This window comes from Trichomonas vaginalis, chromosome I, assembly GCF_026262505.1.
Source record: "Trichomonas vaginalis G3 chromosome I, whole genome shotgun sequence".
In the NCBI taxonomy this organism is placed as follows: domain Eukaryota; phylum Parabasalia; order Trichomonadida; family Trichomonadidae; genus Trichomonas; species Trichomonas vaginalis.
This window is the reverse complement of record NC_067203.1, coordinates 2,158,637-2,173,380: the sequence shown is the minus strand read 5'-3', so window position 1 is coordinate 2,173,380 and position 14,744 is coordinate 2,158,637. Positions and strand designations below refer to the sequence as shown.

The window sequence follows — 14,744 nt, the reverse complement described above, 5'->3', positions numbered from 1 at the left end:
TAAATGGCTCATCTACTCTACTTGTTTGAAGTTGTCAAAATACTCTGTTATTTTTTCCTTTAACAATGGCAAATCTTCTTTGAAGGTAAGTATTGTACAACCTTTCATATCATAGTGTGTTTGAGGTAACGTATCTTGAACTATTTGTTTCACATCTTCATTCGGTGTCATTGAAATCGGTAAGTTTTCGCGATAGAACCAATTTCTGTCAGATTTGTAAATCTTAGCAAGGTCGTAAAAGCTTTTGTTGTTTCTTCTGACTAAATGCAACATAACCATATCTTTATCTTCTTCATTTTCCATCTCTTCAGTATAAATCATATACTTATAGTTCTTTTCCTTTCCTTTTGGTACCGAACGTGGTATTCTTTTCTGAATGTTTTTGTCTTTTGCTTCAAGCTTGTTCTCTAGCTCTTCACGTTCTTGTCTATGAATTTCATCTAACATCATGAAAATATAACAAGCGTAACGAGGTGAAGCCCACATTGCAACAGCATTTACAAGAAGTCTATGTACATACCAGCCTCTCAAACCATTTAGCAAATTTTTACGATTTTCGTACGGAATCTCGACCCGCGGTTTTCCTCGGGTCGCAAACATATGAGGAAATTCTTCTAAAAGTTCTTTTGTCTGTTGGTTTTCAAACCAATGATGTGCTTGCTTTGTAGAACGAAGAGCATTCAAAATACTTTGCATTTGGTACATATCGTCTTTGACTGAACGAATGAGACGTAACTGTTTGTTATACTGTATGTACTCATATTCTTCATTTATAGCTTCATGGACTATAACTGTTGTTGTGTTCTCTGATGTTGACATATCTGTCCTTACATACAAAATAAAAAAATAAATAAAAATAAAACTAACTTTATTTTTTCTATCTTAAGGAAATTCATGATTTTCATGAGTTTTATGCAAGACCGAAAAAAGTCGGTCTAGAGAAATTTCACTGTTTTCATAGAGTTTTGGCGACTACGTTTTTTAACGTACTCGCTGTTCTTCACTGTTTTCATACGGAATTCAGCAAAAATATATTTTAGGGTAGAAGGTTAGATCTAACACGTTTTCTACCCTCGTGAATTTTCATGACTTCTTCGTAAATGTTTTGTCAAGACTTCTTCGTAAATGTTTTGTCAAACATGAACGTACATGTTTTGTCAAAACTTCTTCGTAAATGTTTTGTCATGACTTCTTCGTACATGCTTTGTCAAGACTTCTTCATCGTAATGAGCGTAAATGTTTTGTCAAGACTTCTTCGTAAATGTTTTGTCAAAACTTCTTCGTAAATGTTTTGTCAAAACTTCTTCGTAAATGTTTTGTCGAAACTTCTTCGTAATGAGCGTAAATCAGACAAAAATAATGTTTAGGTGAAGAGGTGCGATCTCACCTTTTTTTTCACCTGTTTTCTCACAAGCGTTTTACATGGTAAACGTTATTTTTACATGTATTTTTCAGCAACTTCGTCAAATAATTTTATAGCTTTATCTATCTCATCTACTTCAAACGTTTCTTTACCTTTTATGGGAGCACCATACATTTTCTCAAACTTTTCGAGTAGTTCTGTTTCAGCAGCTCTCATATCGTTAACGAACACAACCTTGACTCTATTGACTGTACTGTCATATCTTTGAGTTATATTATATGTTCTTCCTATCTTATATCTTTTTGTGTTGAAGTCCTTCGGTTTCTGAACGATGTAAAGTAAGCCTTCACTGCAACGTTCCGTATCGAATGAACCATATGTTATGAAGTTATATCCAACAACTGGGTCTAACCATAACAAAACTATTGGTATAAGACTTTTGTCGATGAGATATGCTGCAGTTCCATAGAATTTTACCGATATCATAAGCTCAGGATTTCTTGTCAAAATTTTCTGAGTTGAAGCAATTCCAACCCAATGGTATGTTTTCTTTCCAGATGGAGATAAAATGTCTGACAAAGAATATTTGTTGTATTTCTTTGAGTATCTTACGTTTAAATCACCTATTCTAACCAATTTGGTGTCATTGTCTATCTTTTTAACTGTTTCAAACTCAGTGTTTGTCATATATGTCTTTACATACAAAATAAAAAAAATATTTTACAAAAAACTAACTTTATTTTTTCTATCTTGTATAAAAGATATGATTTCAGGGATTTTTTTTACGAAGTGTCAAAGTTCACTTCGTCAAAAAATAACAGTTATATAATGAAATTTGGTCATTTTTTTACGATTTTCATGAGTTTTAGGCGACCCCGAAAAAAGTCTGGGTCGCAATTTTTCACGATTTTCATGAGTTTTAGGCGAGTAAGATTTTCTATCTTGTATAAAAGATATGATTTCAGGGATTTTTTTGACGAAGTGTCAAAGTTCACTTCGTCAAAAAATAACAGTTATATAATGAAATTTGGTCATTTTTTCACGATTTTCATGAGTTTTAGGCGACCAGGTTTTTTTCCCTACTCGCAATTTTTTACGATTTTCGTACGGAATCTCTACCCGCGGTTTTCCTCGGGTAGCAAACATATGAGGAAATTCATGAAATTTGGTCATTTTTTTACGATTTTCATGAGTTTTATGCTAGACCGAAAAAAGTCGGTCTAGAGAAATTTCACTCAAAAGTTCTTGTGTGCTTTGGTTTTTGAACCAATGTCTGTATGTTTGGTTTCTGGAGCAAAACATGCTGTCAAAATACTTTGCATTTGGTACATATCGTCTTTGACCGAACGAATGAGACGGAGTTGTTTGTTAAACTGTATGTACTCGTATTCTTCATTTATTTTGTATAAAAGATATGATTTCAGGGATTTTTTTACGAAGTGTCAAAGTTCACTTCGTCAAAAATAACAGTTATATAATGAAATTTGGTCATTTTTTTCAGCAAAAATATATTTTAGGTGAAGAGGTGCGATCTCACCTGTTTTTTCACCTGTTTTTTCACCTCAGTTATTTTATAAGCGTTTTACATGGTAAACGTTATTTTTGGAATTTTGTGAAAACTCAACGGTTTGACACAAGCCATATGTCATTTTACTCAGAATTTTATACAGAATTCAGCAAAAATAAAGTTTAGGTGAAGTGGTGCGATCTCACCTGTTTTTTCACCTCTTTTTTTCACAACCGTTTTACATGAATTGTACGATGTATATTTGAAATCCTAAACAGTTTTGTAGCCTCTATTTCTTCGCTGAGGATATCGAATGTTTTAACTATGCCGAAAGTCTCTTTATATTTCTTCTTGACGTCAGATAGAAGGAAATCGTCAGCAGTTGGATAGTTTTTGTTCAGAAATGTCAACATGTCCATTTTATCTTCTGCTGGCTTTTCTGCTTCTTTCTTTAAGTCTGCATAGTCGTTTCTCATACGTTCTATCTCTTTGACGGAGTAGTTATATCTCCTCATTGCTGCTTTACATTTAGAACATTGCGGGTTCATTTTTGCGTTATATTCTGAAACCTTACCTGCTAAAACAACTAAAGCGTCAATTGCTCCCTTCATCTCAAAAGCTGCTGGTTTTATCTGTTTGTTCCATACCTTACATCTTCTATCTTTATCTCTTATCTGCCATACACATTCTGCAACTAACGAAACAAAGTTGTCGTAGGTCTTAAATTCTTCAGATTTATATATGTCAGAGATGTTCTTATATAACATGTCGCAATCTTTGTCCATAACTTTATGGTTGCAATGAAATCCTAGAAACTCATAGTTTACCTTTCGTATGAACTTCTTTATTTCTACTGAGTCAGTTGCTTTGACTTCTATTTCATCGAATTCAGGAATAGTGAGTTTTTGCTGCTGAATTTCAGGTAGTTTAGGCAAATGGTCAATAATGTCCTGCATTTCATAAAGATACTGTTCATTTGTTTCATCTTTCGCACTACAGTCTAAATTACATGTTAAAAGTTCCTGCTTTATCTTCTGGATTTCTGTTTCGAAAGTATATGAAGAAGGAATGAAGCTTTTCATCTCTACTAACATTGACGTAGGATTCATGACTAACGAGTTTGGTGCTGTAGTTGTTTGAAGTGTTGTTGTGCCGATTGTTTTTGACATTTTTATTTTTTTATACAAAATAAAAAAAATAAAAAAAATAAAACTAACTTTATTTTTTATTTCGGGAAAATTCATGAAAATTCAAGAGGTGAAAAAACAGGTGAAAAAGGAGGTGAGATCGCACCACTTCACCTAAATTATATTTTTGGGTCCTTTACACTCATTACGAAGAAGTCTTGACAAAACATTTACGAAGAAGTCATGACAAAACATTTACGAAGAAGTCATGACAAAACATTCATGAAAATTCATGAAAATTCAAGAGGGTAGAAAAGAGGTTAGATCTAACCTTCTACCCTAAACTTTATTTTTTGGTCCGGGAACAAAATGAACGAGGTCAGGATGTATGCAAATACCTTTGAATTCATTCATAACACCCTTTGTAAGCTCATAAAATGCTTGTTTTGAGGTCGAGCCACTTTTGGCTCCACCGTATTCTTTCAACCAAAACTCAAGAATTTCCCGCATGAATTTTGTATAAAACTAACTTTATTTTTTCTATCCTAAGGAAATTCATGACAAATTCAAGAGGGTGAAAAAGAGGTGAAAAAACAGGTGAGATCTAACCTTCTACCCTAAATTATATTTTTGGTCCGGGAACAACTTTCTCTCAATAGGGGCTGTGGCATAATCTTTGCGTAAACGGTTCAGACCTTCTTCGAACTCTTGGGCTCTCTTCGATTGGGATTGAGATTGGAATTGCTGGGGTGGAGCTTGCTGGAACATCCAAGGGTTGGGGCAGTAAGGCATAGGCTGAGGAGGGTAGTTCGGGAAGCCTTGTGGTGGGTAGTAACCTTGAGGTGGAAATTGGTAGTAAATCGGAGGTACTTGCTGGAACTGAGGTGCAGGGGCTGGTGCTTTAGGTTCCTCTGGTTTGGGAATGGACTGGGTTGGTGGTACGTCGGACATTGTCTTGAAACAGTACAAATATTGTTCTGAAGCAGTGCAAGTCTTGTTCTGAAAAAGTACAAGTATTGTCTTGAAACAGTACAAATATTGTTCTGAAGCAGTGCAAGTCTTGTTCTGAAGCAGTGCAAGTATTGTTCTGAAAAAGTACAAGTATTGTTCTGAAAAAGTACAAGTATTGTTCTGAAACAGAAAATTTTTCTCACAAATTGAGAGCTTTTACGGGAAATTTGTTCTGAAGCAGTGCAAGTCTTGTTCTGAAAAAGTACAAGTATTGTTCTGAAGCAGTGCAAGTCTTGTTCTGAAAAAGTACAAGTATTGTTCTGAAGCAGTGCAAGTATTGTTCTGAAAAAGTACAAGTATTGTTCTGAAGCAGTGCAATGGACAACATCGAGCCATTTGACGAGGCAATTTACCTAATTTAAATTAACGACTGCATAAAAGACTACTTGCGCAAGGTCATGAAGCCCAAGGTCAAGTTCACCACTATTTCTGGAAGGGCTGCCTTGACTCTCGAGATTTCGACTGGAATTCCAATTCAAATACCAGACGGGACAGCCTACGATGGCATAAAGCAAGCAAAGAAAGAAGCTCTTCTCAAGTTCTTTGCCAAGCGTCCTTGGATACTACTTCCAAACAGAGAGAGTCCAATTCCACGAATTATACAAATTCTCAGAGCACTGTTCCACTTCTCAGGACAACCGTTCTTCATAACCTCAGAAGGCGACATCCAACCAGTTCAGTAAACCTTAACGTTTAACTTCACTTTTTTATGTTTTTTGTGAAAGTGTCAAAAATAAATTGTTTTCATGAGTTTTCTACGATGTTAAAAACGTGTTATTTTCTAATATCTTCACATTCAATACTTTTTCAGCACTTTTCCGTAGTTATATATGAAAGACAATTCGAGATAAAAGTCATAGTACAATGGAATAATATGTTGCACACCATTTTTGTGAACCAAACTTGAAAGTCAGAGAAACTGTTACTAGGTGGTTCGTAGAATTTAGAAGCAAAGTCATAAAAGTCCTTACCAATACATAGAAAACTATTTTGCTTGAACTGAAACTTGCATGACACATAACATTTTGAGGGTCAAACACGTTTCTATAAACTGTCAAATCTGCTGGTGGAAGTATAAATTTAAATGGACCATCTGGTGGTAATGGTTCGTTCTGGTTTAGTAACCGAAGAAATTGTGCCCAAGAACGTTTGTCTACTTTCCAAAATAAAAACTCTGTATCTCTTGGAGGGTTAATTTCAATCTTTTGAAATGAAACGGTGGAGTTCATCTTGTCATATTCTAGTTTCAGATAGTATGTTCCATTTAGTAAAGAGTCGTATTTTTCTTGAAATTCCCAATAATATTTGTTCATTTGAGTTTGAAAGTCATTTAGAGTTTTCTCAAGACTTTCGTCTGAACGAACTGTAAAGATCCTCATTTCGTCAAATTTGTCTATTAGACCATCAGAACCTTTATACTGCCCATGAAAATATACTGCGAACATAAATGCGTTAGTTCTATTTGAAAACAAAACTCTTCTAAATCCTATTGCCTTGCATCTGAAGGACTTTGAAGCCAACGAATTGGATAGTCAAACCTGTATACTCGGGATGAAATTTCTTCATCTGAAATAGTCCTACCAGCATTTGTAAAGATATAGTCTAACGGTTTTTATCTGCTACTTTTGTTCTTTGTTTTTTCAACCTGAAGCATTTAATATATGAAAAATATATTGTTTTAAAATGGTATGCCATTTCATATTTCTCATCTAACAAACAAGTTTCCCAACGGTCTTCTCCAACAAACTCAGCGTACATTTCAAATAAAATTAAAAAATGTCACTTTTTAAAAAATAAATTTTTACTTCATGCAATGTTCACTAACATCGAAAGGCATGTCCATAAGACGTTCTTCTTCTAACCTCTCTAGTCTGTTTGGATAATTGGCACGTGCTGTTTCCAAATCCATTTCGTAGGTCAGACCAGCCAGTTTGTCATAGACTTTTATGGGTCTTCCCTTCCTATATTTAAACTTCTTCGAAACTCTCCAACCATATCTTTGCAACTCTGCTTTTATTCTAGCAGACTTTCTATCCATTCTATATGGGGGCATTTTTATAAAAAGAAAAAAAATATTTTTTTCTTTACTTTACATAACCGCCTGCTGCCATAAGTCTTTGACGCCAACCCATACCAGCTAATGAAGGTTGACTTGGTTTAGTTTCCAAACTAAACTTTGGTTTTGGTTTATCTTCAGTTTTTGGTTTTTCTTCTTCTATCGGTTTTCGTCACTTTTCGGTTTCTCTGACTTTACTTCACTTGCAGGAACAGTTGTGTCGTCAACATCTTCATAAATATCATATGCCATTTGTTTTTGTTTTCCTTTCAACTTTTTGTGTTTGTTGTAAAGTTTAGAATATTTCGACTCTAAGTCAATGAGATGTTCTATAATGAACTGTTGGTCAGTGAAGTAAACTTTTCCATCTGTTGTCTCGAAAGCTCCTTCAGACTTCAATATTTTATTTGTGAGAGTCTGTTTCTTTTTTGAGATACTTGCCGTTCCATTTTTATGAAAAGTGACTTTGTAGTTAGGGTTTGTATTTCCAGACCTGGCACTTTCTATTATTGAATTTTTCTCTTCATCTGTAAGTTCTTTGACAGGTTTTGACAATGGTTCTGAACTTTTTGTTTGTGGTGTCAAATCTACCGTTTCAACTTCTTCGGTCATTTCATCTCAGTAAAAAATTTTAGTTTGGTTTGTTTTCAACTGGTTGTTGTTGTTTTTTAAGTCGGTCTAAAACTTCCTGAGGTATAGGAAGAACTTGACAAACACGTTGTGTAACTGCTGGAAGTCGACAAATCCATCTTGAACCCATTTGTCTCAATGCTGCATTGTTCATTTCATCTCAATAAAAAACTTTACATTCCCCACGTTTGAGGCGGTTGAGGTTGGTTATTGTTTACCCACTGTTGTGCATGGTTATATCCTCTGTTAAAGAATCTTTCACCTTGGTCCATATAGTGTCCTGCTTGGTTATAGTAGTCATTTGCTTTGTTATAATAGTTTCCTACTTGTCTTCCTACATTGTCCATCCATCCTTGAACTTTTCCTCTTGTTTCAGGATTTGGAATAAGATTTGTTGCATCTCGTGCTACATCCCAACCTTTCTGTACAGTTTGTATAATAGGTTGTGCTTTCTCTTTAAGTATACCTAATGTACTCAAAATCTTCCTTCCAACTCCAAATACACCTCTGGCTATTGTTCCCACTGCGGGTAAAAATCTAGATGCGACTCCTGCTAATGCGCCAAATAAACCCATTTCTTATAGGATAAAAAATGACGAATCCAAACAAGGACCCCTATGTTTCTAAAGCGACAAAGAAAGCACTCATGATAAAAATCTTTAGTTCAACACCAAATGCTTGGTTTATGGATATCTTGGAAAACATTCCGAGAGTTAGAACAGATGGACCATACTGGCTAATATTTGTCGGTCAAAACACAAGATACTGTGAAGCCATACCATTAGTCCAAATATTTTAGATATCTTAGCAGCTTTGACAATATTCGTTGACAAATACCATCCAACAAAACTGACATCTGACTGTGAAAGTTCTTTCAAATCAGATGATGTAAAAAACTATCTGCGTTCAAAAAATGTAAACCAATATTTCATTGTCGACCAAAACCATTCTGCTCTTGGTGTCATTGACGGTTGTATAAAAATGTTAAGAGACTTAAACCAACCACAAGGTGGTGAAGCAAATGAAATGTCATATGACGACAAGTATAGACACTTCTCCATGGCAAAGATGAGACAAGTTTTAAATATTTACAATAACCGTAAACAAAAAGGTTTGGGAAACCACTCCCCCGAAGAAATGAAAAACAACCCTGACTTAGAGAAAGACTATATATTTAATAATTTAGTCAAAAGAGACAAACAAGAAAGAATGCCGGGCTTCAAACTTCAGAAAGGTGACAAAGTAAAAATAGAAATACCTAAACGCGACCCATATGAAAATACTATTGACTATGACAACAATGGGAACCCGACAGGTACTCACATTCGTGTTCGTAAAAATAGAAGAAAGTATACAAGAGAATATTATGAAGTTTTAGGCAAACATGGCAAAATGTACACACTGCAAGCAGAAGATAAAAACTACTATTGTCAGACCTCGTTTCAAACTTGTCAAAGTTCAAGGTGGTATACTTTCAAAGACAGTTCCTAACAAATATAAGACAACTCCTGACGAATATGCTAAAGAAGTTGAAAATGACGACTAAGCATTTCTATACCATGCGTAAACTGTCATGTAAGGTGGCATGTATTCTTTACTTTGTCCCGTTGTTTGCGTATATCCGAAACGCGATGTGTATGGTTTCCTCCTCCCTCAGTGTTACTCCAGAAACAATTTATAGCAAACTTAACGTTGTCTTTAACATCATATCCTTTACCTTTTGTCATTGCTGACCAATCCCAATATCTATGCTTATGCCAACCTGCTTGAGATGTACTTAAATCTATGTAGTGACTGTGTGCAGGTAAATTTTCACCTGAAATCGTTTTACTTCCACCTGTTTCCTTTGAAGAGTTTGCACAATACAAAAACCTGTCGACTATTTGAGTCCAAGTTCCAAAACCCAGAACTGTTTCTGGTCTGGTAGAGTTCATTGACGTATAAATAGAGCCTATAGGATATAATGTTTGAAGCATTTCTGTCTTTAATGTTTGAAGCTCTGTTTTGTCTGCTTTCTTGTCATATAAATCTTGAGCAGTGAATTTAATATTATGTTCATCCTTCATGACATAAACATCTTTACATCTAATGTTTTTCATCGTCGTTATGTCGTCATCCGATGTTAAACCTTGTGGAAAGTTAGGAGGTTTACAATATATTGCATCCCCACCAGTTTCTTCAACCGTTCCTTCAATACTTTCTATAGCAACAGTTGTAAAACTTGTATGTGTATGGTTCTTATTTGCTTTCTTCTCTAACTCATCGTTAACATAAGTTTTATCTGCTTTAAGGTCTAAACATCCTGAAACCCATCCTGTATCGGCTTTAGTTTTTAAAATCTTCGATGTCCATTCATGGTACCAGTCAACCCTTTCTTTCATTTCGTTATCTTTTTCATCCACATATTCCTTATCTGCTTTCTTCTCTAACTTACTAGCCACATATTCCTCATCTGCTTTCTTTTCAAGGCTAACGTTTAAGTCTGTTATTTCAGATATAGAATGTGTATGAGTTTTTTAGAATATTCGTTTTCAGCTCTTGTCACTTCACTTGACATTTTATTGTCAACATATGTTTTGTCTGCTAGTTCAGGATGAGTATGTTCTTTTGTTGCATAAGCATTGTTAGCTCTTTCTTCTTCTTTTGCTATTGCATCGTCTACATATTCTTTGTCAGCTTTGTTGTCAACATCTGCTTTCAAAAGAAGTTCATTTATAGGTTTCTCGTTTAAAGTTCCTTTTGTTGGATTTATACAGACAGTATGGTTCTTATTGTCTTGAACAGAAACTCATCTGTCATTGGGTTTAATGTCAGTTTTAAGTTTCCTTCTTTCAATGACTCAGATATCTTAGAATAGTTTGAAAAGTTTGTTGTGTTCTTATTTAGAGCTTGCATAATGAGTTGTCGGTTGTGTTGTATTTCTCTCATAGACGCTGTTATCTTTGACATTTTTATTCTAGATAAAATATGCTTTCAATAGAAAAAGAAAATTCAAGAGTTGCTACAACTAAACCATTAGATGAACTTTTTACTAATGTCGGTCAAAAGTTTGAGACAGAGACCGTAAAGCATGAAGGCTATCGTTTTGACTACCCATTAAGATGGCTAAGAGACCCATCTGTCACAAAAGCTATTGGCTTTCGTAGAATGAAGTTCATTTCAGAAGCCATACATGGTTTCCCATTTACGGTCGGTTTTGAAGTTCGATACTATAACAAAGAAAAACGTATGTATGAGAAATTTGAACAGGGAAAACTTTTACAAGTTAGTTTGCTTGTAAACTTAGAAACAACTCTTCAAGCTTTTCAAGAAAAAATAAACGATATCTATATCGAATATGCAAACCAGTATAACATTGACGAGGGAGAGTACCATCTCGATATTATTTATGACAGGAAAAATGCAACTGTTAAAATCAATAAAATAGAAGACCTTGGAGAAAACGTTTATATTTCTACAAAATATAACAACTTGGCATGGTATAGATTTATGAGGATGTTAAATCAGCCTGCAGCATATCCAGTACACCCAGACTTTTATGAAGTCGAAAAACCCTAATGGAACATATGAAAATGTTTTCGACCCAGCTGCTATTATTGTTCATGCTTCATTTTCTGGCGCCCAAAACTCTTTCTTATGCTTGGCAAATGACTTTTACGAAAAAACCTACAAAGTTATACGAACCACCAAGTGGAAGTATTTCAGACTTTCAAGTATGGTTTACTACAGATGGAAGAAAAAAGAATAATTCCATTATACCATGCGTTTTACTTAGAACTTAGTTTCATATACAACTACTATCGAACGGTAAAAATATAATTTTTAATACGGTTGAGGTGTTGGATTTGGTTGCCAACTAGACTGTGGTGCAGGTTCAGGCTGTTGTATAACAGGAGCTTGTTCTTCTGGTTCAGGGTCTTTAGGTATAATACCAACAAACTGACCTACCCTTTTACCAATATTTTTGACTCCGTTCCAAATTCCTCTTCCTACGGTTTTTATTCCATTCCATATACCTCTTCCAACTCTTCTGAAGAAGTTTCCAATACTACTGAAGAAACCCATTTTACTATATGTAAAAATCTAATGTCCGCCTAGTCTCTTACGTTTCCTGTTGAGTTCCATAGCATTCTTTAACTGGAGCTCATACATTCTGTTTCTCCTCTGGTAGAAAACATATTCTGGGTCAACTCCTGTGTTCGCGTCATCTGCATAAAGTTGTTTATATCCCACTTCAGGGTTTGTATAAAACTCTTTCCATCTCATATTTGCATACCATGGTGGCAAACCTAACGCAGCGTCATTTGACATGGCAGTTTGCATTTGTACATCTGTTGGCACTTGACCATAGGTTTGCCATTGCAGTTTGTATTTCTAACTTCATTTGGAATATTCTCTGGGTTTGGTTGTCCAGGTTGCTGTGCATTCGCTAAGTTCTGTGCGTCCATTTAATATTAGATAAAAATATCTCTTACGAGTACATATACTGAACATTTGCAGGCATTGGTTCATCTTCATATTCTCTATATCTTTCTGCCACGTCAAAGAAATAAATGACACAATGGAAAAAACCTAAAACAAGTAGTCCTATTTCAAACCACATTTACTTACTAATAAAATTTCGTTATTGTGACACTTTCTCCGGTTTATAGGACCTCTCTCATATTCTATCTTGTCATATCTAAACTCATAGTCATGTATGTCCTCTAACCATCTCATAACGGTTTCCAAACCACTTTTATCGGATGTAAAGTAAAAGCATGGACAGTTATGTAAAACGTCTAAAGTTTCTAAAGAGTCTCTCAAAGTCCAGTCTACTTGGTATTGAAAATCCCATGTGTTATAGAACGGCGGGTCCACTATAAAGAAAACATTTTCCTTGTCTTTATATTTTTCATACAACTCTGTCCAATAACATCTCACAAACTCTATACCCTCAATATATTTTTCTATGTCCTCTTTGAAAACATTTGTATAGTTAAGATATAAAACTTTTGACATAAGTGTTTCAATGTCATGAACTCTTATAGAACCACTATATAATAGTCTAGCAGATATACTATCCCAGTCTATATATTCTGCTTTTTTCAAAACCTCTCTCACAATATTTTTCTTATCTAATGGTATACGTTCCATCTTACCTATAGGTATCTTTTCTTTTAACTCTTTCAATATATTGTTTGTGTCTGGTATATGTTTGAGACGGTCCATATAGTTGTCGAAGTCATTGCATATAATCTTTGAGTCTGGGAATATTGTATGGCACAAATGGGATATATAGAAACTTCCACCGAACAAATCTACAAATGTTAGACCATTCGGTAGTTTCTTAAGTTCTCTCAATATAATATCTTTACATTTACTCTTATTTCCAAAGAACGGTAACGGAGGTTTTGTAAAATTCATTTATATATAATAATAAAAATGTTTTTTCCTGAAAAGTGACAGAAAAGTGACAAAACATGAAAACATATATAATTTGTGAAAAGCGACACATTATATAATGTTTTCGACCCAGAAGAAGGCTTCTTCCCAGAAGCAATGGAGGAAGAAGAAGAGTCCTCCGAATTCACACCAGAAGACTAACAATTATCCGAATAAAAACTTCATTTATACTAAACATCTTCGGGGCTAGAGGGCACGAAGTGCCTGGAAGCCCCACTACCTTTTTTTTTTAAATCATATTCTTTGTGTGTAAACCTTTCAATTACCTCGAATTTTGAGATTAAAGTTTACTTCTTTGAATTTTTGGATTCAATTCTTTGAAAATTTTAAATTAATAATTAATGATGTACTTTACTTTTTATGAGCATTCTAAATTAATGCCTGGAAAATTTAGTTATTTGGTACAACCCAATTTATGAAGACCAAATAGATATCATGTTAAATTTTTCCTAGTTATTCTATGTTTCGCTGTTGACTTCTTTAATTCCGATCTACAACAGAAAGGATCAATCAAAATTCATAACGTAGATATACCCTCAATTTTTGACTTTTGCAACTTTTTCATGACCTTCAAGTTCATACTGAAACAACATCTTTTTTTGAAAATACAATTTTTTTCAAAAAATGTATGAATTCAAAAGTGCATACTATATCTAGTCATTACCCAACATTAATTTTGTATTTTAGTTTTTAAGATATTCATTTTATTATCCGTCTTATTCAGAAAATTAAATATATTTGTGAGGGAAAACGGAGGAAATAATAAATATGTCAAGATCGAGGAATTGACAATTTTAAGGAAAATATTAAGTTAGGTAATTTGCGTTTATTTCATTGTGTGATGCATATTTTCACGATCTGACAGCAGAAATCGAATCAGCAGAGCCAGAAGAATCAGATTACGCGGGGAAAATAGGTTTTGAACGCTTAGATAGGGGTAAAATCAGACTTTATGAGGTATGTTGTATAATTATAGTTTGTGCTGTAATATGTCATGAGATCAGAATATGAAGGGAGTATATATGTGTTATTGTCACATGTTTATATGTGGGAAGAGCTCAGAAGAGTCTGTAAAATAGTTTAGTAGAAGAAAAAGTTATATAAAGAACAAAAAATTAAAAATAAATATTAAATGGAGAAAATTATATTTGAACAATTGTATGTAAAGGGTTTGATCTAAAAAACATAGTATATAAACAAATATTGTGGATAACACACTCTTGTCGGTCAAAGTTTTGCAATCACATTCTGATTGTAGAAGATTGTCTCATTCTGGGAGACATGCAGTGACAATGTCTCCAGAAATGAGACACTGTGACCGACAAGAGTGCACAATACACTCTTGTCGCTCAAAGTTTTGCAATCACATTCTGATTGCAGAAGATTGTCTCATTCTGGTAGACATGCAGTAACAATGTCTCCCGGAATGAGATATGCAGACCGACAAGAGTGCACAATACACTTAATGTTTTCAAATTTTCAGATTTAAATTTAATCTTTATTTTCATCATCATTTATAATCTTGTTCCTATATAAAGTTATAATAAATTATCGTCAGATTCTAATATTTATGATTCTTACTACTCAATTCAATATAATTATGTT

General features: G+C 34.2%; 10 protein-coding genes and 1 pseudogene across 11 annotated transcripts, besides 3 other annotated features; 2 read left to right on the top strand and 9 right to left on the bottom strand.

Moving 5' to 3' along the window:
* Positions 1 to 10,210: part of a mobile genetic element that runs on past the window's edge.
* TVAGG3_0913580 (uncharacterized protein) lies at positions 13 to 303 on the bottom strand (the record flags this gene model as incomplete). Its single annotated transcript, XM_051251917.1, has 1 exon — positions 13 to 303. One exon carries the CDS (start codon positions 301 to 303, stop codon positions 13 to 15), a length of 291 nt encoding a protein of 96 aa, XP_051077491.1.
* Positions 3,098 to 4,039, bottom strand: TVAGG3_0913570 (organellar and viral DNA polymerase type B; the record flags this gene model as incomplete). Its single annotated transcript, XM_051251916.1, has 1 exon — positions 3,098 to 4,039. The coding sequence occupies one exon, from the start codon at positions 4,037 to 4,039 to the stop codon at positions 3,098 to 3,100; it is 942 nt and encodes a 313-aa protein (XP_051077490.1).
* Positions 4,610 to 4,948, bottom strand: TVAGG3_0913560 (uncharacterized protein; the record flags this gene model as incomplete). The annotated part of the gene is made up of 1 exon (XM_051251915.1): positions 4,610 to 4,948. One exon carries the CDS (start codon positions 4,946 to 4,948, stop codon positions 4,610 to 4,612), a length of 339 nt encoding a protein of 112 aa, XP_051077489.1.
* On the top strand, positions 5,395 to 5,691 carry TVAGG3_0913550 (uncharacterized protein; the record flags this gene model as incomplete). The annotated part of the gene is made up of 1 exon (XM_051251914.1): positions 5,395 to 5,691. One exon carries the CDS (start codon positions 5,395 to 5,397, stop codon positions 5,689 to 5,691), a length of 297 nt encoding a protein of 98 aa, XP_051077488.1.
* Positions 6,810 to 7,046, bottom strand: TVAGG3_0913540 (uncharacterized protein; the record flags this gene model as incomplete). Its single annotated transcript, XM_051251913.1, has 1 exon — positions 6,810 to 7,046. One exon carries the CDS (start codon positions 7,044 to 7,046, stop codon positions 6,810 to 6,812), a length of 237 nt encoding a protein of 78 aa, XP_051077487.1.
* On the bottom strand, positions 7,241 to 7,676 carry TVAGG3_0913530 (uncharacterized protein; the record flags this gene model as incomplete). The annotated part of the gene is made up of 1 exon (XM_051251912.1): positions 7,241 to 7,676. A coding segment is annotated over one exon (436 nt), but the record flags the coding sequence as incomplete, so codon positions are not given.
* On the bottom strand, positions 7,868 to 8,269 carry TVAGG3_0913520 (uncharacterized protein; the record flags this gene model as incomplete). The annotated part of the gene is made up of 1 exon (XM_051251911.1): positions 7,868 to 8,269. One exon carries the CDS (start codon positions 8,267 to 8,269, stop codon positions 7,868 to 7,870), a length of 402 nt encoding a protein of 133 aa, XP_051077485.1.
* On the top strand, positions 8,676 to 9,240 carry TVAGG3_0913510 (annotated as a pseudogene). Its single transcript has one exon. A coding segment is annotated over exon 1 (565 nt).
* Positions 9,266 to 10,075, bottom strand: TVAGG3_0913500 (phage tail repeat-like family; the record flags this gene model as incomplete). The annotated part of the gene is made up of 1 exon (XM_051251910.1): positions 9,266 to 10,075. One exon carries the CDS (start codon positions 10,073 to 10,075, stop codon positions 9,266 to 9,268), a length of 810 nt encoding a protein of 269 aa, XP_051077484.1.
* A 451-nt stretch (positions 10,211 to 10,661) lies between the features above and the next one.
* Positions 10,662 to 11,252: a mobile genetic element.
* A 264-nt stretch (positions 11,253 to 11,516) lies between these two features.
* On the bottom strand, positions 11,517 to 11,759 carry TVAGG3_0913470 (serine threonine-protein phosphatase family; the record flags this gene model as incomplete). Its single annotated transcript, XM_051251909.1, has 1 exon — positions 11,517 to 11,759. The coding sequence occupies one exon, from the start codon at positions 11,757 to 11,759 to the stop codon at positions 11,517 to 11,519; it is 243 nt and encodes an 80-aa protein (XP_051077483.1).
* Positions 11,760 to 11,777: 18 nt separating this feature from the next.
* On the bottom strand, positions 11,778 to 12,005 carry TVAGG3_0913460 (uncharacterized protein; the record flags this gene model as incomplete). Its single annotated transcript, XM_051251908.1, has 1 exon — positions 11,778 to 12,005. The coding sequence occupies one exon, from the start codon at positions 12,003 to 12,005 to the stop codon at positions 11,778 to 11,780; it is 228 nt and encodes a 75-aa protein (XP_051077482.1).
* Positions 11,778 to 12,005: a mobile genetic element.
* Positions 12,006 to 14,744: the final 2,739 nt, after the last annotated feature.